This window comes from Myxocyprinus asiaticus, chromosome 26 (assembly GCF_019703515.2).
Source record: "Myxocyprinus asiaticus isolate MX2 ecotype Aquarium Trade chromosome 26, UBuf_Myxa_2, whole genome shotgun sequence".
Classification (NCBI taxonomy): Eukaryota; Metazoa; Chordata; class Actinopteri; order Cypriniformes; family Catostomidae; genus Myxocyprinus; species Myxocyprinus asiaticus.
The window spans coordinates 18705608-18730609 of NC_059369.1; the positions used below are offsets into that span (position 1 = coordinate 18705608).

A 25002-nucleotide genomic window follows, 5' to 3' on the forward strand; every position below is an offset into this window, starting at 1 on the left:
ACTAACTGAATACTGACATAAGGGTATCAATGATTTTACATGGAGTACATCAATTAAAAAAAATTCAAACTGAAAGAAGTCAGAAAATCAGGCTCCACTGAATGTCTGTCTAATAGAGGCCAATGATTTGAGATAGCAGTTTTTGTTTTTCTATAAAGAAAATACTGAACATACTGAATTTACTTTTTAACAATATAGATGGCATGCCTTCTCATTTAATGTATTAACATTCAACAAATGGTTTAAATCAAGGCTTTTCAAAAATTTCTAATTAAACAGCCTGATTAAAGAATCTTGATAGAATTAAATTTAACAGATGTGATGTGAATGTAAAAAAAAAAGCAAATCTGTGATTTGTATCAACACAAAAAGTTTTAAGACTTCCTTAAGACTTTTAATCCATTTTTTAATCATATAATTTAAATAAATCAAATTCTTTATGCATGAACAAACCATTGGCACAGGGACATGAGAGAGAGAGAGAGAGAGAGAGAGAGAGAGAGAGAGAGAGAGAGAGAGATTTATAACATTACAGTTTATCTATGTACAAATATAGTCTTTTCATTTAAGAACAGAAGCTTACCCAAATAGCAAGAAAAGCAATTTAAGACAGAATTTTAAAGCCTATATATTTACATATAATAGGTTTCTTATACCAAGTGTCTGGCATTAGCCACCTTTAAAACTCTGAACATATTTTAAATGTTAAAATACAATGATAACATCCATGACCATAGTGCTCAGCCGACCCTTAAGGACAAATGTGTTTATTAATTTATTAAAAATGCATAACTAATTGCGTATTAATCCTTAGATTATGACACTATTGTGCAATCTCAACATCCAATAAATATCCTGGTATATATGTTTTAGCATTACACCGTAAATACTGGATTTTTACAGTGCTGGCACTGTTAGCAGATGCTCTTGACCTCTTCTAGCAGGTGGTACAGAAGGAAGCAGAGATTTTTCAGGAGGAGAAGTAAGCTTGGCCAAGTCTTTCATTTTAAACCCAAGGTGTGACTCAAGGTGACAGATGTATGTTGAGCAAGCTTGGAACTGTGTCGCACATTCACTACAGTAGAAAACTGGGTGCCCAGTGTCAACGTTCTTTATGAATTTTGTTCTGCCTGTTCGTCTCAGCTGATATTTCACATTGGCCAGCCAGTGGCTAATGGTTGTCATAGACAGACCTGTTACATGTGATATGACTATCCTTTCCTGGGAGCTCAAGTCTAATATCACATACTTTCCATCAGCTGCTTGCCTGAGGCAGGAAGTGAACTGAGCCTGCAAAATCAGTAAATGCTGGGGTTTCCAGTGTGACTTCCTACCTTTACGTTTGTGCACCATGGACATATCCTCTTCCTCATCTGAAGTATGAGAGCCCTCAATTTCTGACTGCTCTGTCCTACATAAAAGTGTTGGAGGCTTTAGAAGTTGAGAGTCTGACAGATTACGCAGCAAGTCTGATATGTCCGAGAGAGCATTTTCATGCAAAGGACTGACTGGTGTAAATATTTTGGAAGCAGCTGATTCACTCACAGTTGTGGAGGAACTCAATGCTTTGCCTGGAAGAGTGGCAGCCTTAAGACAATTTTCAGTTTTTCCTTTGGACAAGTCTATTGGTTGGTCTCTGTAAATTTCATGGCAGTCAGAATGTAACTGGCTAAATTTCGTCAATTGTCCAGATGGAGCAGCCAGTGCAGCCCTTTCCTCCATGCTGTTGCTCATCCTGAGAAGCATTCTCATAGGGTCCTGGACAGGCCTCACCGGTTTGGCAGCTTTACCCAGATGAAGATTCATAACGGACTGAAGGGCACTTAAAGGACTGACAGAGGGTTGTTTGGGCTCAGGGTGGGCAGATAGTAGATAAGTATTATCATACAGATCTGAAATAGAATTTGGAGGTTTTCGAGAGTGTTGAGTGTGCTTTGGAGTATTCTTCTCACCTGTGTTACCCTCAGTGACCTCAACTGGGGAGCTTGATTCCAGTGATTTCCATTTCACAGATCCCTGCCCATTAAAGTATTTCATTTGTTCCTCCACATTTGCAACATTATCTGTAACCTTCTCCAATTCATCTACTTCATGGTTATTAACTGTGGTTGAGGGAGCACTTGGTGGAATGCTTGGAGTGACCAGTGGACTTTTGCCTAAAGACAGGACTTCTTGCCCATTGGCTGACTGTTTCAAAGAGGAGTTGTGCAGAGAAGGTTTTAGATGGTTTTGTAACTGATAAGCTGCATGAATACTTTGGTAACCCCCCCAGCTCGGGGCACCCCCCTGTGCTTTGTTAATGGCCAAAGTGACTGTATTCTCCAATGATTTTAGAATATCAAAATCCATTTTAGGGTTCTCTTTAAGATCCTCTTCAGTAAGGTAATCACATTTTGATGAGATGCCAAATCTCTCCATGGCATCACTCGCATTTGCAGACTCCTTGCAATCGTTGTCTTTCAGGGATGTTATTTCTTGAATCTTATTCTTGACATCCCTGGTTGTTGGAGATGGACAAGAAGATGGGTCCTTGATTCTTGTTGCTAAGAGAGGGGAGGAACTTTGCATACCAGACTGAACCCTCTCACACTTATTTTTTGGAGGATTCAATACTTTGTGTTTTAAAAAGGGCTTGTCTGTCTTTTTCAATGACTGAGTGACTCTGACAAAGTGACCGGTCAACATCATGTGAGCACTCAATTGCTGCAAAGAGTCATGTGAAATTCCACACTCCATACATGTGAAGTTCTGTGACTTTGGTTGCATACCTCGGCGAGTGCCCTTCTGATTTATTAAGTCTGCTTTGTTGGTAAAAGCGTGTTCAGAACACATCTGAAAAATATCACTGGCTTGTCCTCCATTGGTACTTCTCTGCTCTGTGGTGCGCAGAGATTTTCCAATATTCAACTCCACCGGAACCCTCTTTCTGAAAGAAGAGACAACTTTAGCAGCAATTGCTGTTCTAGGTTCTCTCAGAGGTACTTTTTGGTAGTGCTTGGTCTTTATCATGTGTACGCTGAGGTCTTGCAAGGATTCAAAGGAGTGCCCACAGTACATACAACGTAGGACTTTCTGAGCATCTTCCTTGCCCTCCATCTCCAAAATAGAGCGCTTACGTGGCTTGGACCAGGACTTGGCGCCCTTGCTAGCACTTTCATGGTTGTCATCACGGTAATGGTCTGTTTCGTTCATGTGAATGGTGAGATCAAGTAGAGTGTCATATGATGCACTACAGCTTTTGCAGTGGAACTTGCTGGCACCGGTGAAGATGGATCCATAGAGTTTAGTGTTTTGGCGGTAGAGCTGGACAGTGGAGAAAAGACTTGGCTCAAGTGCAATTGGTTGTTTCTGAGACATGTGTTGGAATGTCTTTGCAATAGCAGATTGGTGCCAGTCACTGGAGTTGCGACCAGGACTACTATTGTTGCTACTACTACCGCTGCTATTGGCAGGCTGTTCCTCTGCATATGGTTGAGATGAATTCAAGCTCAGCAAGGACCAGTAAGGATTATTGAGGAAGCTTTTGTAAATAGCCTTCATCTGTTCTAGGCTATCTGAACTACATACTGAGTCCTCAGAGCTATCTTTTAAGATGTCTCTGGTGGTGTCCTCCTGATTTTTGACCGAGGTGCTCTCAGCATCTGATGTGGGGTCACTATATTCACTTATGTGAGATTCACTGTCAACATCATGACCTGAGAGCTCAGCAGTAGTAGAATCTTGTTCATCCACTGGACTTTTGACTTCTTGTTCCAAGTCATTTGTACCCTGTTTTTTTTTCTTGGTCACTGAGTAATCATTTCCAATGCCATCAATCTGTGTGGTGGTCTCCTTAACATTCTCTGAATCATAAGCTAGAGGGGGAAAAGAGACAAATGTTAAAATCCAACATAAGCACCACTAAAGTGGTAAACAAAAATGGTGTTCTTACATCTATAAATCAGACATTTTTTTAATACTTGGAACCAAGAAACCAGATCTTTTCCAACAGACAAGTTTAGTCTAGTCAAGTGAGCATCAGAGGCTCTTCATCTGATAGTTTGATGTTTAGCATATACGTAATAAAGCTATTTACACGATGCACCTGCTACCATTTGGCCAACCTCTTCACATGTCCACATTTCGACACACCTGTGCAGATATGAAGAGACAAATAAGTAGAAGGAAAAGGTGGACAGATAGATTGAGAGGATAAGGGGAATGACATAAGATGGCGGCACATAAGCCACCTGTCACTTTGAATCCCACCTGACGACCGTTCACCATGGACAGGTGACGTGTTGCAAGAAAGGTGTCTGGTCGAGCACCTCCATATGACAAATCCAAGGGGACATGGTCGCCCTTCTCCCTGCCAGCTGCCCTCACACCCTCAAAAGAGCCCATCCACCACCATCCTCTGGGACTGACGATCCCATCTCCTGACAGCCTGTCCCCTGCTAGTTTGACACTGTCACTCTGACTCCGTAAGTGGAACAAATGCCCCCTTGAAAGCCATAGCGCCCCCCCCCCCCCACTTTGTTCAATTCTATTCACTCTTGTTTGTGAGCACATTTGTGATTATGTTGCTCATGTCAAATAGAAAACATTTTACATGTAAGATGCTTGTAAATACAGCAGGCCTTGAATTACAACCAAACATGGTGTGCTGATGCATGTGCGATTCAAGTGCATGTTAGCACGATAAGAGGCTATTCAGACCAAATGTATTATTATTGCGCTAAAAAGCTAGATTCTGCACAACAAATAGAACAGGATCCCTGTGTGTTGAGACATGTTTTTAGGGGCCACACCCAGAAAAAGCACCTACTGTATCTGTTAGTTTTACTATTATTATTACTATTATTATTCCTCTTTCAGTGAAGTCTATAGCAGCCCCTAGAACCGTTTGGAGGGGAGTTGTAAAATTCAGCACACTTATTGGGGTGGGTCTCAATAGTCCTCTGACCAACCATGGGGTCACCCAGAACAAGCCTCTAGCACCACCACCAGTTCAAAATTTCACTTTTCTTTTTTCTGATAACTTTTGAACCATTTAGCCTAGAAGAATAATTCTTTTTCTTCTGGTTTCACTTTAGGGTATGCTATCTTAGCAGGCAGCTGACTCCAAATTTGGTGTGTGTCTTTAGCTATGTTTATAGTTGTTAATCCCTCCCAGCCTAGTCTTAAAGTTGTACTTCTGCCTTAAGTGAATATTGGCTTTGTGTGGACCCAACATTGCTGCTTGCTGCTATATTTAACATTTACATTTACATTTATTCATTTGGCAGATGATTTTATCCAAATCGACTTACAAAAGAGGAAAACATAAGCAAATCATCTTAAGTAGACAGTGGTACGAAAAGTGCCATATTACAAAGTTTCACTAGCATCAGAACAGTAGCATTCTAAACAGAGTAAAGTGCAACAAGATTTTTTTTTTTTTTTTGGCTGGTTAAGTGCTTATGGAAAAAGTTCATAAGTTCATATGGAAGTTCTTTTTAACTTGACATGGCATCTTAAAAGCAAAGCACTTCTGCATGAGGCAGCGCAACAGCCTGGTGCATGTTTACATAGAAAAACTATTGAAGAAATATTCACTATCGAGTGAATGAACAGCCCCTAACTCCTTTCTCTATTGTTCAAGATCTACTACAGACTTGACAAGGAGTGTTAAAGCACAAATAGCTCTCATTTCGAATGATAATACACAATCTCACAGGCCTGCGCTTCCCTCATTTAGCCTCTCACTGGCTGTCAGCCAGGCGGCCTGTGGGATTGGGGACTCTAAAGGATAACTGGCAGGTGCAGGCCAGTCTTATCCACTCTGTAGATTTGGATTGTCACTAGGTATCCATTACTTGCCAATCTCCTATGATCGTTCCCGACAGCCTTGATCAAAAGATGTCATTTGTACAGGCTGATTTGGCATGAACTTCAAAGCAGCTCAAAAAGAGGGTGACCCAGGTGTAACTACAATGACATGATCATTTTCCTATCCTCTCATATACAGGAGACAATTACGTTAACAAACCGAGGGTCCACATTCACAAATTGCTTTTTTCGAACAACACATCCTGAAGACTAAAACTGTAACTGTTTTTAAAACATTATTTTAAACCAAGCGATATATAAAATAGATATCAAAGAAACAACCCCAAAAGTATGTCAACTTTAACCCACTCAATTTATATTTTCTACTTGTAACATCAGCATGTCATGCAGCCAGATATATTCATGTCTGACTTCATAAAAATCCAGGGTGTGGGTGAGTTCAGAAGACATGCACCTAAGACACCTAAGAAGACACCATAAACTCGAATTTGTATCTGTGTGTGTCAAAACCCTGTCCCACCACATTTGAACACAATCTTTAACCTTGAATGATTTATAATCCATCTCAGGAGGCAACTACCATAACAAATTATTCTCAAAGGCTTGATTGACAGCCAAGGTGATTTATTAAGCTAATAAAATGTGACATGTGCAATAAGCTCTAGCAGAACAAAAAGCCAGGAGACTTTAGTGGCACCCACATTGTTTGATTTATGTAACTAGTATATCTGTCTCAACATGACCAGTCATTAACCCCCTCACATCACAGACAGAAACCGCAAAGATCACATTTAAATCTGAGCATCAACTACAAAGTATAGAGTCTGTATATTGTGTATGCATATTTGATTACCGTAAAACAGCAGAAAGGTTAGCCACATGATTATGGTAGCTGTATATTTGTGAATGTGCATCTCATCCTCTATCCAATCATACCTGCCTTGTACTAAAAGTGACTTAAATATTTTGACTGTTTCTAAATTGTAAAAAAATTCTGTGTCTATCAGCAAGCGAAAATCAGAAATCAATTATCTTACATACAGAGATCTTGTTGGGTGAATGTCACAATAACACCAAAAAAATCAAAATAAACTTTTTTTTTTTTTCATTGAAATTTTCATAACAATTAAACTGCAAATTCTCATTACTCCAATGGGCCTGGGCATTTTTATGTTTTTTTCTTTTTTTGTAATACTCATTTTCAGTGGTGATTCTCATTTCTGTAATGCGTAGCAACTGTAACACTGTACTGCAGCAACTGTAAAACTGTAATGCAGTATTCTTCTGTACTGCATTATTATTATTAAAAACATACAGTAATACATTTTTATATTTAAATACACACATTTTTTTTCAGCATTACAGTAACAAGAATTTGACAGGAAAATGTCCTTAATTGTTATTAAAATAATGTTAAAATACAAAATGAAAAAAAAACAAAAAAAAAAAAATTTAAAAAATCTTAAAATGGTCCTACGGATAGGATTTTTCTTATAGCAAAATAATTTATAATTATTACTTATTTCTTTCTTCTGACATTGGGATAAAATATCACCCAGATATTCAACTTGTACTCTGTAGTGACACCCTATAAATGTATTATGACATGCATTTGTACAGACATGAAAGTGGTTGCTAAATTTAAGGATTCTTAAATTGAAGGCTTCTTTCTGTAAATATTGTACTTTTACATCTCACATGAGTCACCCAGAACCTCCTAGTGAGATACAGATTGAGGCTAACTGTGAGAATTGTTCTTGCTTGAGGCCATGCTAATATCCAACACACAAGCCTTTGATCAAAACTCCAACATTCAAACAGCATGTTAAGATAGTGTCCCCATGCCAAAAATAGCCTATTCTTCACTGCAAATGAAGCGAGCAAAGAGTGAATCTTTCCAATCGAAGTGGGCAGTCTTTAAATTAAGAAAGAAAAATCACTGTGGCCATTAAATGTTGTTTTGGGTCCTGTAACCTCTTTATAATGTTTCTCTTTCTCTGCTGGAAAAACATAAAACTGATTATTTACAGTAAATGCTGAAAGTCAAATAGTCTCTGCTGACTGGAATTCCATAGACCAAAAACATCCTTTCAGGGCAGATATCTCTCTAATTATCACTCTGTGTGCCTTTGATTCCTTTTCCCCTTGACAACAGTGTGTCTGATGTGCCTCAGCTGCCAAGAGTGATTGGCAACAATTCTATGTGTATCTAAGCCAGCAGCTGCTGAGACGATGGCCCAGCATCAAAGAACTCAGTGAGATGGATGGCACTCATAATTCTGCTCTGCAGGGAAAAGGTGGGGAAGGTAGGGGGCAAAAACCAACATTAGAAAAGGAAGAAAAAAAAAAAAATCAATCCCACCCTTTCAAGCAAGGCTTTGTCCCCATGTTACCCTCCCTTAATAAGCTTCCGGTAACTAGGAGTTGAGTTCACCGAGAATATTAGAAGGGTTAGTTGGGGGGATGCAATACCAAACTCCCAATCTTGTCCGACAATGACCACCCGGTGGACAGCTGGTGTCTCGTAACAAACACAGAGAGAAAGCAAAGCTATCCATCATAGAGAGGACATCTAAGATCCTTTTCTCTGTCTATGCCTCTCTAACTATCAGGTTACAGGCTTACGCAGCCGTCCAAATAATATTCACTGTGATAAATGGTCCCCTAAACCGCCTACCTCTCATTAATCTCTTTCTTTAAAGGAGCATCCATCACGGGGCAGGGGTAGAGCTGTGGGAGAGAAAGCTAGAGTTCATTTACAGGCCAGCTGAGCTTGAGTGATGCATGTCATTTTAAGCTCGGACAGGAATGCGCAGATGTGAGCATGTACAAATGTGTGCACACCCACACACAAAGACAGATGCACACAAAAACGAGAATTTCTGACAAACACAATGTTGATGGTTGACTGATTGCTTGCTTGATTGATTTAAAAACATGGTTTAGCATAGAAATGTGCAAAGCAACATTTTCAAACATTCACCAGACAGGCTAATCGGTTTAAGGAGTTCACTGGACCTCGATTTGTCACGTTTCTTAGGGGGAATTTACGTAAGATGTATTCTTGTGTTCAAAAACGGTTAGATGGAATGCAATGTCCCAAGACGCGTTTTTAAAAGTTGTAAGTCTTAAAAATGTGATGCTCATTACGGGACACACTAAAAACAATTTTTGACAACTTGTGACACAACTGCCAAAGACCTTCTTCTGAAAGTGTATGGCTGTAAGCAGTGGTGCTTTACAGAGGAGTATGCAAGATGCAACATTCAAAGACATTGACATTATTGTGGCAGACAAGTTAACCATTATTAAACAATACAAAAGGTGCCTTCAGAAGTCAATATATTGTTTGATTTATTTACATACCATTGAACATAAGCCTAACACTGGCCTACTGTCCACAGCAATCCATTTTTGCAATTGAGTTTGTCAATCTGTCCAAGGTAGACTTGGGCTGTTCTCAAAGGACACATTCTTATGGCCCATCTGTACATATTGTAAGTCAGAAGGACGCTTTTGGTGCATCACACTGCGGTTGCGTTTCACTGGTTTTCAGTGTCTCTAGCCATAAATGCTGTGGTTTTAGGATGCTGTGTCAAGTTAAATGTAGTTTGAAATTTTAAAAAACGCGTCTCAAGTACCCTGCATTCTGTTGTGCTCCGTTTGGCTGCCTTTGATCAGCTGTTGGTTTGTTGTCTACACTGCTGAGAGTCACTGTCTATTCACATAGTGCCATCTTTGATTTCTAATGGGAATGAAACAAGGCTGTGAGGGATAGACTTACCATCTCTTCACAAACGGTATAAAGTTCCTAGATCACATCTGATTTTCAATTCATGTTGTCTGGAGTTTTTGTTTACTGAATGTTCTTGGAAAGATATTTTTTCAATGTTTTGACTGCGGAATGATCCAAAAACTCTTTACACTGCAGTACAGCCCATGAAGAGATTGTAAGTCTATCCCTCACAGCTTTGTTGTCATTCACATCAAAAATCAAAGATGGCGCTGCTGTGAATAAGATCCGTACAGCTGGAACTGCGTTTACTGACATGGAGGTGGCACTTCAAGCTTGAATTGCTCCGTTTCTTTTTACATTGGTGTGATTACTTGCGCAAATTTTTTTTAACACAATTTTTTTCACAATTAAAAATTGACAGCCTTAATTTATATAAATATAACACTACTCAACCTCACTAATCAACTAGTCGGTTTTTAAACAACTAACTGACCATTGCAATCCATCTCAAGTTTAGAAGGTTATACAATTTGAAATGTGCAGAGCAAAGAGACTTTCCTAATACTAATTCACTCACTACAACATCTCACTAAGGTAGAAATTAGCATGCATTAGCCTAAATTAGAACACATTTACCGTTTTACTTGCTCAACACTTAATAAATCTCAATCTGTCATCAGCTGAGGTCTCAACCTAAATATGGCTTTCAGTGACTTAATGACTTAACAGCTTAACTCAGCAGTGTGACATTTTGTTGAATTCTCTCGCCTATGTCTCTTTCCATTAGTTTCATGGCAAACCTTTTCCAGCACCAGCCCTGTTTTCCTTTTAAACATTTGACCTGCATCTCTGTCGACTTCTTCCCAATTTTCTCCCTTATCTGTCAAAATCTGAACAATATTTCTCCTCTTTCTCTCCTCCCTCTGCGTCTCGGAAAGCCTACATGATAGATGACATGTGTCAGGATGCCAGAAGTAAAGGGTGGCAGTGTGATTAACGGCTCTGTTGAAAGGGTAATTGACGGTTTGGCATTGTGCTGATCTTCTCCACCAGGGTTTGGTTTCTGGACCCCCAAGGACCAGACTGACTAATTTTTCTAAAATGGACCACAAGCTAAAAGCCACCTCCCATGAGAAAGGAGATGGATTCTCCACTTCTTAACAGAAGATTGATGTCTTCATTGTGAACACACCAGAGTAACATTCATATAAGTTTACAACCACAAAGAGCAGCACTTTGTTTGAGAGTTAGGATAGTATGAAGCATCTACTTATTTAGTCAGTTATGAATTTGAAAGTTTAGCTTGGTAGTAATCCATTTAAAGGAATATTCTGGGTTCAATACAAGTGCAATCAACAGCATTTGTGGCACAATGGTAGAAATGTGTATCGTTAAAAAAGCACATACCTTAATTCCTCTGTTAAAACTTGTGTTTTATTTGAGCTGTAAAGTTGTTTAAATCGTCTACCAGGATTACAGGGTTTTCGGTGTCACATCGTGACGGCAATGAAGTTGTAAAATTGCAAATAACTTTACACAGAAAAGGTAAGCAAGCAATTTTATCACACTAAAATCATATTAACACACATACTGTTTATGTTTTGTGGCAATACTTTTGAAACAGTGAGTATATTAATGTTTACAGATTGGCCCCATTCACTTTCATTGTAAGTGCCTCACTACAACCCAGATTTTTTATTTATTTGTTTATTTTTATTTTTTTAAGAAAAGGAAGGACAAGTCAAAATTACATTTTGTGATAATCAACATTATGCCACAAATGCTGTCGACTGAGCTCAACCTGTTTTAAACCCAGAATATTCCTTTAGGTAAAAAATTTAATAAATAAATAGGCAATTTTAAAGACCAAATGGAATATTTAAAAAAAATGAGAAGTCACTAAATTTTGTTTGAGTTAAGAGTTGCATATCACTTTTGGCTTTTATAGATTTGTATAAACCACAAATATCTGTCAATCACAATGGGAACAAACTGATGCTTAAGGGTCCCTTCACACCGGGTTTTTGTGTCCATCAGTGCTGTTTTTCCAATTGTTTTCCTATGTAAGCATGCATAGATGGATGTTTTTGACCATTGCGTGCCTTTCACATTCGGCACGAATGGTCCCTAAGAATGTCAGAACATCAACACTGTAAGAACATAATTGAGGATCTTGTATCATAAACCGTTCCGAAGTAAACCACAAACTCCCCATGACTGTTTAAAATTTAGGATATAGAATACACATTATCAATTAATAACACCTGACCCACCAACCTATCACTGTGTGTGAAATGTGCATGCAGGCATGTGTAAGATTAGGTTAATCTTTTGTCCAAAAGACAGTTCAGCCACTGTACAAATCAATGAGGATCCAGCCGTTTCAAGCCATTGGCAGTGATTACAGGCATGCCTGGCTTGAGAGGTATGTTGACACTGTTTTGGATTAGGGAATGGTGGGCCTCTATGGTTTCCTGCCCTTTCATCTCTGCCACCATCAAACCCGGCTCCTGCGACACATCCATGCATGACTGATGGCCTCTTGTCTGGATGACCTGCCTCACACCTTAGATCTGACATCTACTGATTTGACCCTCAGAGAGAGAGAGAGAGAGAGAGAGAGAGAGAGAAATTGCAGGGCCTGGAGTTGCGCCCAAAAGTTGTGTGGGAGCCTGAGACGTTTGTGAGAAGGTTTTGGCCAGGATGACCCATAGGATCTGCAGAGGCATGTCCGATTAACTCACATTATCTACCCACACACAGACAGAGACAGATCTAACTTACAGAGTTGAAGCAAAGTACAACTCTCAAAATAGATTTGATGTCTTATCTGTCATTCCAAATATGGTTCAAATCCTAAAAGACAGATGAAAACATCAATTTCTTCAGAAAGATCATAGGTGGTTCCACATGTTTGTCTCCTTATAATAATGGTTTGGATCATCTAGATTCCAGACAGGCACCAAAACCTAATTTGTCACATAAAGGTGCTAAATTGGGTTAAGGCGATAGTAAAGGCCAGCAGGAGTGGCTAATATCAACTTGATTACATCAAGGAAGCACAAACCTAAAATGACTTGGTGACAGACGCATAGCTTGTCATCTCCAATCATTACACCTGTCAGGAATCCATCAAGTTTACAGCTAATTAAATGTGCTCAAATTAGCCAATGCTAAATATTACCTTTTAGAGATCTGCATGAACCTTAAAGTGTTGGCTCACTTAAAAATGAAAATTCTCTCATCATTTACCCACCCTCATGCCTTCCCAGATGTGTAAGCATTTCTTTCATCTAAAGAACACACACAAAGATTTTTAGAAGAATCCAAATCTTCTGAAGCAATATGATAGGTGAGGGTGAGAAACAGATCAATATTTAAGTAAATTTTTACTTTAAATCTCCACCTTTGATCAGCCCCAACCAGTAGGTGGCTGAATGTGGAAGTGAAAGTGTAGATTTACAATAAAAAATGTCTTAAATATTGATCTGTTTCTCACCCACGCCTATCATCTCGCTTCTCAAGATATAGATTTAACCACTGGAGTCGTATGGATTGCTTTTATGTCCTTGTTGGACCTTCGGAGTTCTGGTCACCACTCACTTGCATTGTTTGGACCAACAGAGCTGAGATATTCTTCTAAAAATCTTCAATTGTGTTTTGCAGAAGAAAGAAATTCACACGTCTTAGATGGCATGAGGGTGAGTAAATGGGTGAACTAAGTGTATTGCTAAAGACTACTTACTATGAAACCGCTTATCAACACTTAAAGACCAGGCTAGTGATTAAGTTTAATGTATTGTAATATACCCTCCAAATATCAAGTGTCAACCACATCACCAAATGTCTTCATACCTGTAAACCATAAACTCATACTTGTAACCACAGTCACCACTCTGTCTATAGCACGTCCATGAGCATGAGTGTAGATTGGTGGAGCATACTGATGAAATAAAAGCCCAGGCAGGCTTGTGGGAAAAAGAAGGAGAGCACTCACATGGCCTTGCTCTGATTGACCATTAAAGCCTTTGATGGATGAGGCTGTCACAAGGATAACAATTAAATCCAACATGAGACAAAGCTGTTCTGACAGGCCAGTCTAACAGAGCAAGCCATACCCCTCCATTAAACTCCACATCATCTCTCCCTCAAACACACACACATATAATAATGGCTTTGTATCTCTACTACAAAGAGCTCTGCTATAAATGTATAAAACGCCCAATAACTCCTCCTCTTTCAAATAATAGGTTTGGATCTATTCTATTAAGCAGACAGATGACGTTTTAGTTAAAATGAAGGTGGTTTCAATGTTTTCCACCTCTTTAAAGAAGTTAGGAGTGTTTCACAGTTCTACCACATGAACTAAAGACGAGTATAACTCAAATGAGTAGTAAGAAAACGTGTTAACTATTAAAATACAGGCAATTACAAGCAGTTATCCCAAGATATTGGCCCTTTTATTTAAATATAATGCAAACGAGGTGTAAATAATGATTTAAAGGTAGAAATCCCACAAGAGGAAGAAAAATACTAACGAGTAGCCTACAATCATCTAATACAATCTATTCAACTGTTCGGATGTTACAAACTTACTTACCTGAAGCACGTTTCGGCGCCTGCTGTTTTCTTCTCGGCATTCTTGCACAAATATAGGCTATATCTATGAACGCGGATCTGATGTACGATGTTCAACTATATGCTCCCAGTCAGCCGTGTCACCTTTCTGAAAGCTACGCCACTACACAGTCGGCATTCGAGAAAGATCAGATGCTCCGTCTTCAGTATTCTTTGTTTAGAGCCCGTCCGCTGGAGTGATGATGAGAACTGCGTGCCGCGGCACAACAGCAAACGCCTAGTCGCTCGCTACGAGTTTGTCACGTCACTCAAAAGTGCACGGCTTCTCCCCGAACGCAGAGAGTGAGGGGGCGTTCACACAATACGCGTTCCTGCGTTCAAAAACAGCTAGACGGACGATTGGGTTTTGAGACGAGTTTTAAAAAGGTTCAACTATTTTTAATTCGCCACACCGTCTTAAAAACGCAACGCTCATGTCGTTGACAAAACAGCGAGACGTCACGCAATGGTCAAAGACATCAGTTTGACTTATGTTTGGGGGAAGACGCCCTCCTTAAGGTCAGTGTGCATTTATAGATATATGTACAGGATGATGATGATGCATCACCGAAGATAAATAGAAACATTTGCTAATTTTGTTGTCAATGCACAAAATTAAAAATTATGTAAAGGGACCATCTTATCCCACTGCTGGGGCAAGATGACCCGCCACCTGGGGCCAGAAGCCCCCTGGAGTAAACTTGTCCCAGGTGTCATCCGCTTTTTACAGAATGTATACAATACATGTGGTATCATATCATACTTAGTCATTTATTTCTGATGTTTAAAGTCAAATATGAAATCAAATATTTTATGTAATTGTATATTTTGACAATTTAGTTTAGAATAATAACTGATTATACCACGGGTCTGTTGAATGCTTGATTCTGATTGGTTGATGGACGTTCTAAGGTGTGCAATTATTTTCAAGTAAACGCACAGCTATGAAGTAGTTCCAGGTCTTGACCGCATAAGGGTTCCATATCACTTCGCCAAATTATTTCAGTTATTTCAAAGAGCCCTACAGGCTACCACAGCAAAATAACCAATTAAGACATTGGTTAAGTACATCAGATAAGAATGACAAACAATGTCTATAATATCCTAAATTGATTTCAGTTTCAATTGAAAAGCATCCTTGGGCTCACTCTCTTTCTTTCTCTCTCTTTCGCACTCATCTCATCTCATCTCATCTCACCCACCCACCCACACATACACCGTACATGCTACCACAAAGACATTGGTTAAAGTAAATCAGTTAAGAACCTCAAACAATGTCTATAATATCCTACATTTATTTAAATTTTGGTTGAAAAGCTCCTTCATCTCCCCCGCACTTACACACACACACACACACACACACACACACACACACACACACACACACACACACACACACACACATTGAGACTCCTTTCACGACCAACAAATAGAGCCGCAAAAACCTTTTTTTTAAATTATTTTTATTAAATTGTAGTTTTGTAATGAAATAAATTAATATGGTGGCACAATTATATTTTTGTCTACAAAACTAATTTCAAACATTTAAGCATACGCCTTCAGATCAAAAGATTTTTAAGATAATGAGAAAAATTTCAGTCAAGAGACCCCAAACTTTTGAACGGCAGTGTACATCTTGGCGATTTTGAAGCGATGTTCCTTCTGACGAGAGCTACAACAAATAAAGGTAATCCCACAGGCGATCTCTCTCAGTTTCTGAGTATCTCTCTTTTGATCCCTCAAAAACAAACTCACACACGCACAAACGCACTACCTCATTACTCCAGTAAGTGCTCCAGTAAAGCAGTACGAGCCTCTCTATCCTCCGTTGCTAGTTCTAAAGTGACGTTTTCGAACTTGCAATGAAGGCTTGAGCTGTATCAGAGCAAGACGCTGAATCCGTGGTGGACTAAAGTAGTTCCACTCACAAGAGTGTTTTAGGGACGAAAACCAGAAAATGTCTTGAGATAAAACCCCAAACGATGTCTTAAGGTGTGTTAACCATGGTATAAGTGGAATAATCGACTCCGGCCCAATGAATTATTGAAAAATAATGCACACCCAAGGTGCAACTCCACTGCGCGTTGTGACCGCATTACCACCTCGAGTGTGCATTATTTTTAAATAAATCAAATATAATTATATAATTGTTTCACAATTTATTAATCTTTGTTAATGTTAGTTAATAAAAAAACTATTGTTCATTGTTAGTTCATGTTAGTTCATGGTGCATTAACTAATATTAACAAATACAACTGTTCAAATGAACATTAACTAAGATTAATATATGCTTAATAAGTATTGTTCATTGTTAGTTCATGTTAACTAATTTTGTTAACTAATGTTAACAAATGGAACCTTATTGCAAAGTGTTACCTAATCGTTAGATTAAATAATGATGACACCAGAAACAACCTTGTATTATTTGTTGTTGTTTTTGTTGTTGTTTTTTAGTCCAGTTAATTACTCGGCAAGGCTCCAACAGCAGATTCTGTTTCTGCTCCTTTAGGTCCAATAGTAAAAAAGAAAAGACAATAAAAGAACAGTTTGCGGTGCATTTGTCTGTTTTTCTATTGTATTTTCTTTCCTGCAAACAGTCTTACAAGTAACCCCACTGAATGAGCAAATTATTAAGCTCACCCTTAAGCATTTTTTTTACAAATCAGCACTGTCTGAGAATGTCTTTTTAAGTACTGTAAACTCATTCAGATGTAGGGTCAGAGTCCTGACCATGCCATTAAAGCTCAGGCAGAGACATAGTGCTCTCATTTAATTGCTCGGCTGCATCATATATCATCCGACTGCCACAGTGCTGCATAAGAGAGGATCTTTGATTTTTACTTTTAGAGCAACATAAATCAAAAGCAAGCCAAGGTCTGCCTGTGACATCCTTGCATTGGTCCTCACTGAATGGGATGGAGAGGGTTTGCTCACTGAGGTCAAGACCAAACGGATATGTTATACTATTAAACAAAATACAGTTGTAAAGCAACAAAGTAAAAAAAAAATATTTATGGAAATGTGCAACACTCATATGCACAAGCTGTCAAAATGCATGTGTGTTTTGACAAGCATGTGCAAATGAGTGTTGCAGTACATAGAAGCATTTATTCATAGAAGCATAAAAGTGTAACTTGAATAACAATTAAAAATCTATCTATCTATCTATCTATCTATCTATCTATCTATCTATCTATCTGTCTGTCTGTCTGTCTGTCTGTCTGTCTGTCTGTCACTCTTACTTTTCTGTCTATCTATCTATCTATCTATCTATCTATCTATCTATCTATCTATCTATCTATCTATCTATCTGTCCGTCCGTCCGTCCGTCACTCTTTCTTTTCTATCTATCTATCTATCTATCTATCTATCTATCTATCTATCTATCTATCTATCTATCTATCTATCTATCTGTCTATCTGTCTGTCTGTCTGTCTGTCTGTCTATCACTCTTTTCTGTCTATCTATCTATCTATCTATCTATCTGTCTGTCTGTCTGTCTGTCCGTCCGTCCGTCCGTCCGTCCGTCCGTCCGTCCCTCTTTCTTTTCTATCTATCTATCTATCTATCTATCTATCTATCTATCTATCTATCTGTCTGTCTGTCTGTCTGTCTGTCTGTCTGTCTGTGGCATGCTTTTTTTTAAGTTTCATGCATTTCAGATTTGTCTCTTTCTTCTCGTTTTTGTTGTTCTACATCAATGTCAAGGCAAACATTAAGGAGCCAAGTCTGTCTCAATACCCAGACCTCTTTGGTCTTCCCCACCTCATAGCAAAGCTTGTCAACCAGCATCTAAAACTAGAAGGGACATCTGCCAGCAGGACACCCACCCTCCCTACAGCTCACAGGAGGGTGTATTTGAGCCACATGTCCATCAGTCCCATTGTGAAGATTTCATTTTCTCTCCTCCTGCCCTCTCTCTGCCACTGTTTTGAGAGGTGCTGTCCTCCACTTTGATCTATGATGAACAGATGACCTTTTTCCCAAGTCAGGTGTCTGACCCTGTAACATCATGTTCTAACAGTGTGTCAAAACAGCATGGTTCACCTTCTCCAACTCTGGTTATTTGTCTTGGATAGACTCACAAATCTGTTTTGAAAAGATCTAAGGTGAGATGTTGGGGATGTCAGCAACTGGATGTGTTTTTTAAGTGTTAAAAACAAAAAGAGAATAAAATGTTGTTTATTGAAACAAACTGAAGTAATCACAATTACTGCTTTTAGCAATAAACTGTGACTCAGTATTGATCCAGCTGAGAGATTACAAGCCTTATCCCGTAGGAAGTGTTGCTCATTCCTTGATCAATGGCACAATCAGGATGTTTGTTCTTAACTCCTCAATAATTCAGTGAAACTGCAGTGGGCTGTAAAATGAAATGAGTATTGCTTCCATTAAAACAGTATGAAACCTGTATGTTTCATTAGAATAAAATAGGAACCTTTGTGTATGTGTGTGGCCCCTTTGGGCAATAAGGAGGACCAGGGCTACATTTATCACATGGGGAAGTCACAAGACTATAGCTGCTTTTCCACCATCGGGCTGAATGGTCCTGAGCACTGTACAGAATGGTTACTGTAGCATTTCCACATGAGCACAGTTTGGCATGGCACGATTATTAATCGTTCTTAGCACGGAATTCTCGGCACGGTTAGCAAACCGTACCTTGCTGGTGGAATGGCTTTTAGTACATGGCGACTCATGATTGTCAGTTGTCCTACATCAAGGTAACTTATAGCGCTTTCAGTTGTGCTAAGTTCACTAATATTTGGGTGAAGTTAATAAAAGTTAAAGGAATAGGGTTGGGTACAAGTTGAGCTCAGTTGACAACAATCGGCATAATGCTGATTACCACAAAAATGTGTTTTGACTCGTCACTCCTGTTCTTTAAAAAAAAGCAAAAATCGAGGTTACAGTGAAGCACTTAAAATGGAAGCGAATGAGGCCAATTTTTTGAAGGGTTTAAACAAAGAAATGTGAAACTTATAATTTTATAAAAGCACTTACATTAATTCTTCTGTTAAAACTTATGTATTCTTTGAGCTGTAAAGTTGTTTAAATCATTATTTTTACAGTCGTTTTAAGGTTTTTAGGGTTTACTGACATTACATCAACTGGCCACATTCACTTCCATTGTAAGTGCCTCAGTGTAACCTAAATTGTATTATTATTATTATTATTATTTTTATTTATTTTTTTAAGAAAAGGAGGGATGAGTCTAAATTAATTTTTGTGGTAATCAACATTATGCCACAAATGCTTTCGATTGAGCTTAACTTGTACTGAACCCAGAACATTCCTTTAAATTCAGTTAGTTACTTTATATCATGTACATTAGTACATTAGGTTACACATATTTCTAAAATAATATTATGTAGAATACATTTAAAACATGAATTATGTTAATATATGTACACCTATTTCTGTGACAGGGAGTAAGGCATTTGTAAAAGAGAAACATGTGGTGCTGTGTGATTTGTGTGCGACATACACGAAGGATGTAGAGACATTATTTAGAATTCGTTGAGCAGAAAAACAAAACATTTTCTATGAAAAGTGTTTTAGAAAGTAACTTAAAAATAAAGTAATCAGTAATGTGATTACTTTTATGAATTGGTAAAATAACTGTATTGCAATTTTAGAGGAGTAATAAGTAATTTGTAGTGGATTACTTTTTTGAGTAACTTACTGGTGCCTATACAGAAGTTGATTTAAAATAACCTTAAATATTCACTGGACTTAAAAATGTGACATCTAGCTCTGTTCTCCTCGATCACAAGACATTTCATTTATGCTGTTATCACCGAGAAACCACATTCACATTTCCACTAATCCACATAACTTCCTCACTAAGCTTCCTCTCTCGGATGACAGCAGAGGCATGGTCATAGACAGTTCTGAATAGATAATTAAGTCTTGATCTTAAAATATAAATGTACAGATGGGGCTTATGGCAGAAATGTAAATTTCTCACCTTTAACCACCATTAGTTTGACAGTGACGCAAGTCTCCTCTCAGTGAGAGAGTACAGTGGGCCGAGTTCAGTCAGGTGAGAGGTGACAGGGCCGTATGGTGGATCTCCTGCCAGTGACAGGCTGTCATTTGGAGATGTGTGCTATGTGGCTGTCTCTCAGCCTGTCTTTGTGTTGAAGGATGACCCCTCCTGTTCACTGGGGCTTCACCGGCCTTGCCATCCCTGTCTGTCAGCTTACAGGTCTGACAGTAGACATGACGTCCGAGACACGTCGACTCCATCTTCAGATAGGCCTGTCCTGCGTTTTTGGTGATGGATGAGGCAGGGAGAGAAAATGAGAGAGAAAAGTGTGTGTCTTATTCTTTCTGCAAGTTTAGAAGAGATGTTACATGTCAATTTTAAGGGACACCGGAGCTAGTTGTCTCAATGACTATATCTCAGTAACTAAAGTTTTGATACAAAAGAGCAAGTACACAAATGTGTGTTTTTCCTAGCAGTGGTTTTGTATGTTTGAAACACCTAGATCCTCTTAAATTTGAAAAAGGTTTGTGAATTCTATTCTACAAATTAAAATTCAAGATCATCATATTTTTGTTATTGATCACAAAACCACACTGGCATACATTCAGTCAATGGTAAACATAGTGAAGGTAGATTTTAATTATGTAACTACATATGACTGTATACATATTTATGTATAAGATTCGAGTTACAATATTTGTTGCGCAAAACAATGGTTTGACATTTTTGTATACATTATCATTTACCTTATGCTTTTGGGGCATATTTTCACAAAAGGTCAACTTAGCTCGAGCTGTATCTAATTTTCCTCGGCAATAACAGTGGAAATGTTAAATAGCTCTTTTGTGGTCAAGACTTTAAAGTATGTGCCAATCATTAATTTTTGAGATAAGGGACAAAACATGTCCTACATACAAAAGTCCTCTTTATGTTAAAAATCAAGAAATTCATAACAATAAAAATAACACAAAAGGAAATGTGTATACTCAGGGCATGTATTACTTTAAATAATTTCATTATAATCTTTTAAAATGCATGCTCTATACTTGGAAGCACATGTAACTTAACCTGTCCTCAGCAAGAGGTCACAATGTTTAACTGCTAAACAAAATGTTTAAAAATGCAACAAATTCATAAATATGAATATCAAATGAAAGTAAGGAAACTGTAAAATATCAAACAATACATAAAGTAAACTTTAAATGATATTTTCCATAAAAAATAAAAAAAACTGTCTTTTTAAAGTTGTGTCCTCATCTCCATCAGATTGTTTTATAATCCTGAATTAATCAGACAATGTCATGATCAGCTTTAACTCTGAGGACCTCTTTCCCACTTTCTGCTCATGGTGGATGCATCATGACACGTGGTCTGGTAAGTTTTATATTTTTTTATTTTATCTTTGCGGTCACAGCTTTAACATGTCAACTCCGTCATCCCATTGTGATCATTTCTGTTAAAAACTGTAAAATAATTTTATTTTAGGTTATAGAGGCAACTTTGACTGAGGAAAAATCTAAATGGCTCCAGTGTACAACACATGGTTAATCAATTTTGTCATCTCCGTCAGAATTTTCAGAATAGTGTGAAACCAGTAAAAGAAAATGTATAGAATGTATTTTATCACTTAACTCCATTACTGAACACCATTATTAGATAATTAAGGACTTTACACTCTTATTGGATGAATCAAATTAAAATAAGATGCGAGTTATGAAGTGAATAAATGTTAATTAAAAAAAAAAAATGCTTTTATATAAAAAACCTGTTCCCTTGCATGGTTTGTTAGCTGAGACCTTTGTCTACAAATGTATCCATTTCAAATTAATTTAGTATTAAAAAAATAAAATGTTTTATTTAAAACATGTGTTGTCCCTTATCTCAAGAATCAGCACTATACAGAGATTGACTCTATGAAATATTCACTGTAGTAAAAAAGTGTGACAACTAGCCCCATTCTCCTCTAGAAATGTATATTTTAAAAGGTGTATTCCATGTCTTTTAAACCAGTCTAAAGACTGTGAGACCAAGCCTCAAGGTTGAGTGTTTTCATTGAGGTGATAGGTGTACTTAATGAGATTTGAAGGATATTTTCACAAAAACCCATCATCGTTGACATAAATGCATTTCTGCAATTAACTGTCCTTCCTGATAGAGTAGTTTAACTTGATTTGTAGCTATTTTGGAGGACAAAATGAACATCAGTTCTCCAATAGCAAACATGTACATCATTTTCTCACACACAGTTTATAAAAACAAAGAAATGAAAAAGCACATCCATGGACATATAAGGACGTATATATTATTATATTAATAAATGTATTAATTTTTCCTTAATTATGTGTAAAGCACACATGCGTAATCTAAATGATGAAAAAAAGAACATTTAAATTACCTCAAACACCAAGTACACGAATCTGGTATTAGGCCTGTCAATCCATCACAGCATAATAATAAAGGAGAAGAGGAATTTAATGGACAACATAGTGCCTATTGGAACATTCTTCTACTCATCTCCAACTCCATTCTCACCCAGCTCCTTGAGAGCATTCTGACCAGCTGCATCACAGGCTGGTATGACAGCTGCACATCCTCAGACCGGAAAGCCCTTCAGCGGGTAGTCAAAACTGCCTAGTGCGTCACTGGACTCGGCTACTGGCCATCGAAGACCTAAACAACCGTCGCTGCCGGAAGAGAGCTCTCCAGATCATCAGGGATTCCATACACCCCAGCTACAGTCTGTTTTCTTCCCTGCCATCTGGAAGCTTGTACAGATATATTCGAACACAGACCACAAGGCTCAGGAACAGTTTCTCCCTTTGAGCTGTTGCATAAGCTAGATTCTGGTCTGTCCCCCATTGTCATCTGACCTATTCTAACATCATCTTTCTACAAATCCAATACTGCACCGTTAAATACTAATGCTTTACTTCACCACTATTGCAAAACTGCATTTTATATAGGCCTACCATTTTTTCACACTGATACCATTGTTCATACATAGTCAATATATATTTAAAGGGATAGTCTACCCAAAAATGAAAAGTCTCTCGTCATTTGTCCATTCCATTCCAGATGTGTATAACTTTCTTTCTTCTGCAGAACACAAATAAAGATTTTTAGAAGAATATCTCAGTTCTGTTGGTCCAAACAATGCAAGTAAATGGTGACCAGAACTTTGAATCTCCAAAAATTACATAAAGTCAGCATAAAAGTAATTAATATGACTCCACTATTCAGAAGGGATATGATAGTGGGTGAGAAACAGATCAATATTTAAGTCTTTTTTTTAAAATTTCCACCTTCACTTACAAATTCTTCTTCTTTTGTTTTTTGCGATTGGCATTCTTTGTGCATATCATCTATTACTGGTCGGGGCTGGTCAAATGTGTAGATTTATAGTAAAAAAGGACTTGAATATTGATCTGTTTCTCATCCACACCTATCATATTGCTTCAGAAGATATTGATTTAATCGCAGGAGTCTTATGGATTACATTTTATGCTACATTTATGTGTTTTTTTTCTTTTTTTTTTCTTCAAAGTTCTGGCCACCATTCACTTGCATTGTATGGACCAACACAGCTGAAACATTATTCTAAAAATCTTCATTTGTGTTCAGCAGAAGAAAGAAAGTCATACACATCTGGCATGCATGAGGGTGAGTAAATGAGAGAATTTTAATTTTGGGGTGAACCATCCCTTTAATATACTGTACACTGTTATTTCCAATGACATAACATACTGTACATTATAAATATATTTGCTAAACAATTGCTAGACTTGCTTTTGCACTATTGCATGGTTATGTCACATATCTTTCCATATTATTTGTTTACATGTTGCATTGCACCTACAGAGTTGCATAATCAAATTTTGTTGTATCTTTGTTGCATAATGACTATAAAAACTGAAATAATTATTGTACAAATAAATGCCAATATATTTTTCTATGACCCTAGAGCAATCTTTCTCACAAAAACTGTGCTTGTTAAAAGCTACTTTTTCTCTCCAGAATAAAACTGTACATTGACAAGGGATACATAAAAAAAAAAAAAAAAAAAAAAAAAAAAAAGGCAGATATGGGTAAACAGTAACAAAGGATCACAAAGCTCCTGCCTCTACATTAATTTAAATAATTATATTCAATTTGTAATGAAGTTTAAAATCTTGTAAAGAAAATACATTCTTAGTCACACCAAACAGTTTTGCAGTGCAATAGTATACACAATATGAATATATGTATTAGCTTATACAAAAAATACATGAAGCATATGCAGTAGATTAAACATTAATCAGGCAAAGTATTAATCCTCAAGAGAGAAATTAACGCAGAGTGAGACAGTCACGTTTTTTGTTTTTTTTTAGATGTAAGCACATTGTCCTCCCCTGCTGCAATATCAGAGTGTAGCTGGACATATTTGCATGCTCAGCGCTTTATGTCTGCAGTAATTCATCATTGATCTCTGAGGTATTGAAAGCATCAGCATCAGTCAGCAAGCTTATATCAATGACTGTGTTTTTAAAAGAACAAAAGAATTATTTCTCATCAGCAGAGCTCTTATTTTTAAATAGCCTTTGATTCGTGTCTCCAAAAATATCCCCAACTGCAGTGGAGAAGAAAGCCGCACCTAATGGCCTGTAAGTTTACAATATTGACTAATTCATTAGAAGAAAGAAAATCAATGATCAAACTGCAAAACTGACTATAGACTATGCCCAGTGCAGCAAAAATGACTACAAATCATATTTGCTTTAAACCCTTTATATTTTTACAGCATTTATTAATCTTGTTTAATGTTTATTTATAAAAAAATATATAATTATTCATTGTTAGTTCATGCATG

At 37.6% G+C, this 25002-nt stretch overlaps 1 protein-coding gene across 2 annotated transcripts; it reads right to left on the bottom strand.

The window, feature by feature from the left end:
- Nucleotides 1–385: 385 nt before the first annotated feature.
- On the bottom strand, nt 386–14681 carry LOC127417259 (teashirt homolog 3-like). Of its 2 annotated transcripts, none has more exons than XM_051657135.1 (2): nt 14148–14681; nt 386–3854 (listed from the first exon to the last, which is right to left on the bottom strand). In XM_051657135.1, the coding sequence occupies exons 1-2, from the start codon at nt 14185–14187 to the stop codon at nt 898–900; spliced, it is 2997 nt and encodes a 998-aa protein (XP_051513095.1). In that variant the 5' UTR covers nt 14188–14681; the 3' UTR covers nt 386–897. The 2 variants fall into 2 exon arrangements, with proteins under 2 accessions (XP_051513095.1, XP_051513096.1); XM_051657136.1 differs by lacking the exon at nt 14148–14681 and adding an exon at nt 8489–8510.
- Nucleotides 14682–25002: the final 10321 nt, after the last annotated feature.

Coding starts and splice junctions, on each gene's coding strand:
- LOC127417259 (XM_051657135.1), bottom strand. CDS start 14,187: ATGCCGAGAAGAAAACAGCAGGCGCCGAAACGTGCTTCAG. Junction 3,855..14,147: donor GGCGCCGAAACGTGCTTCAG/GTAAGTAAGTTT, acceptor TTCCCCCTCTAG/CTTATGATTCAGAGAATGTT.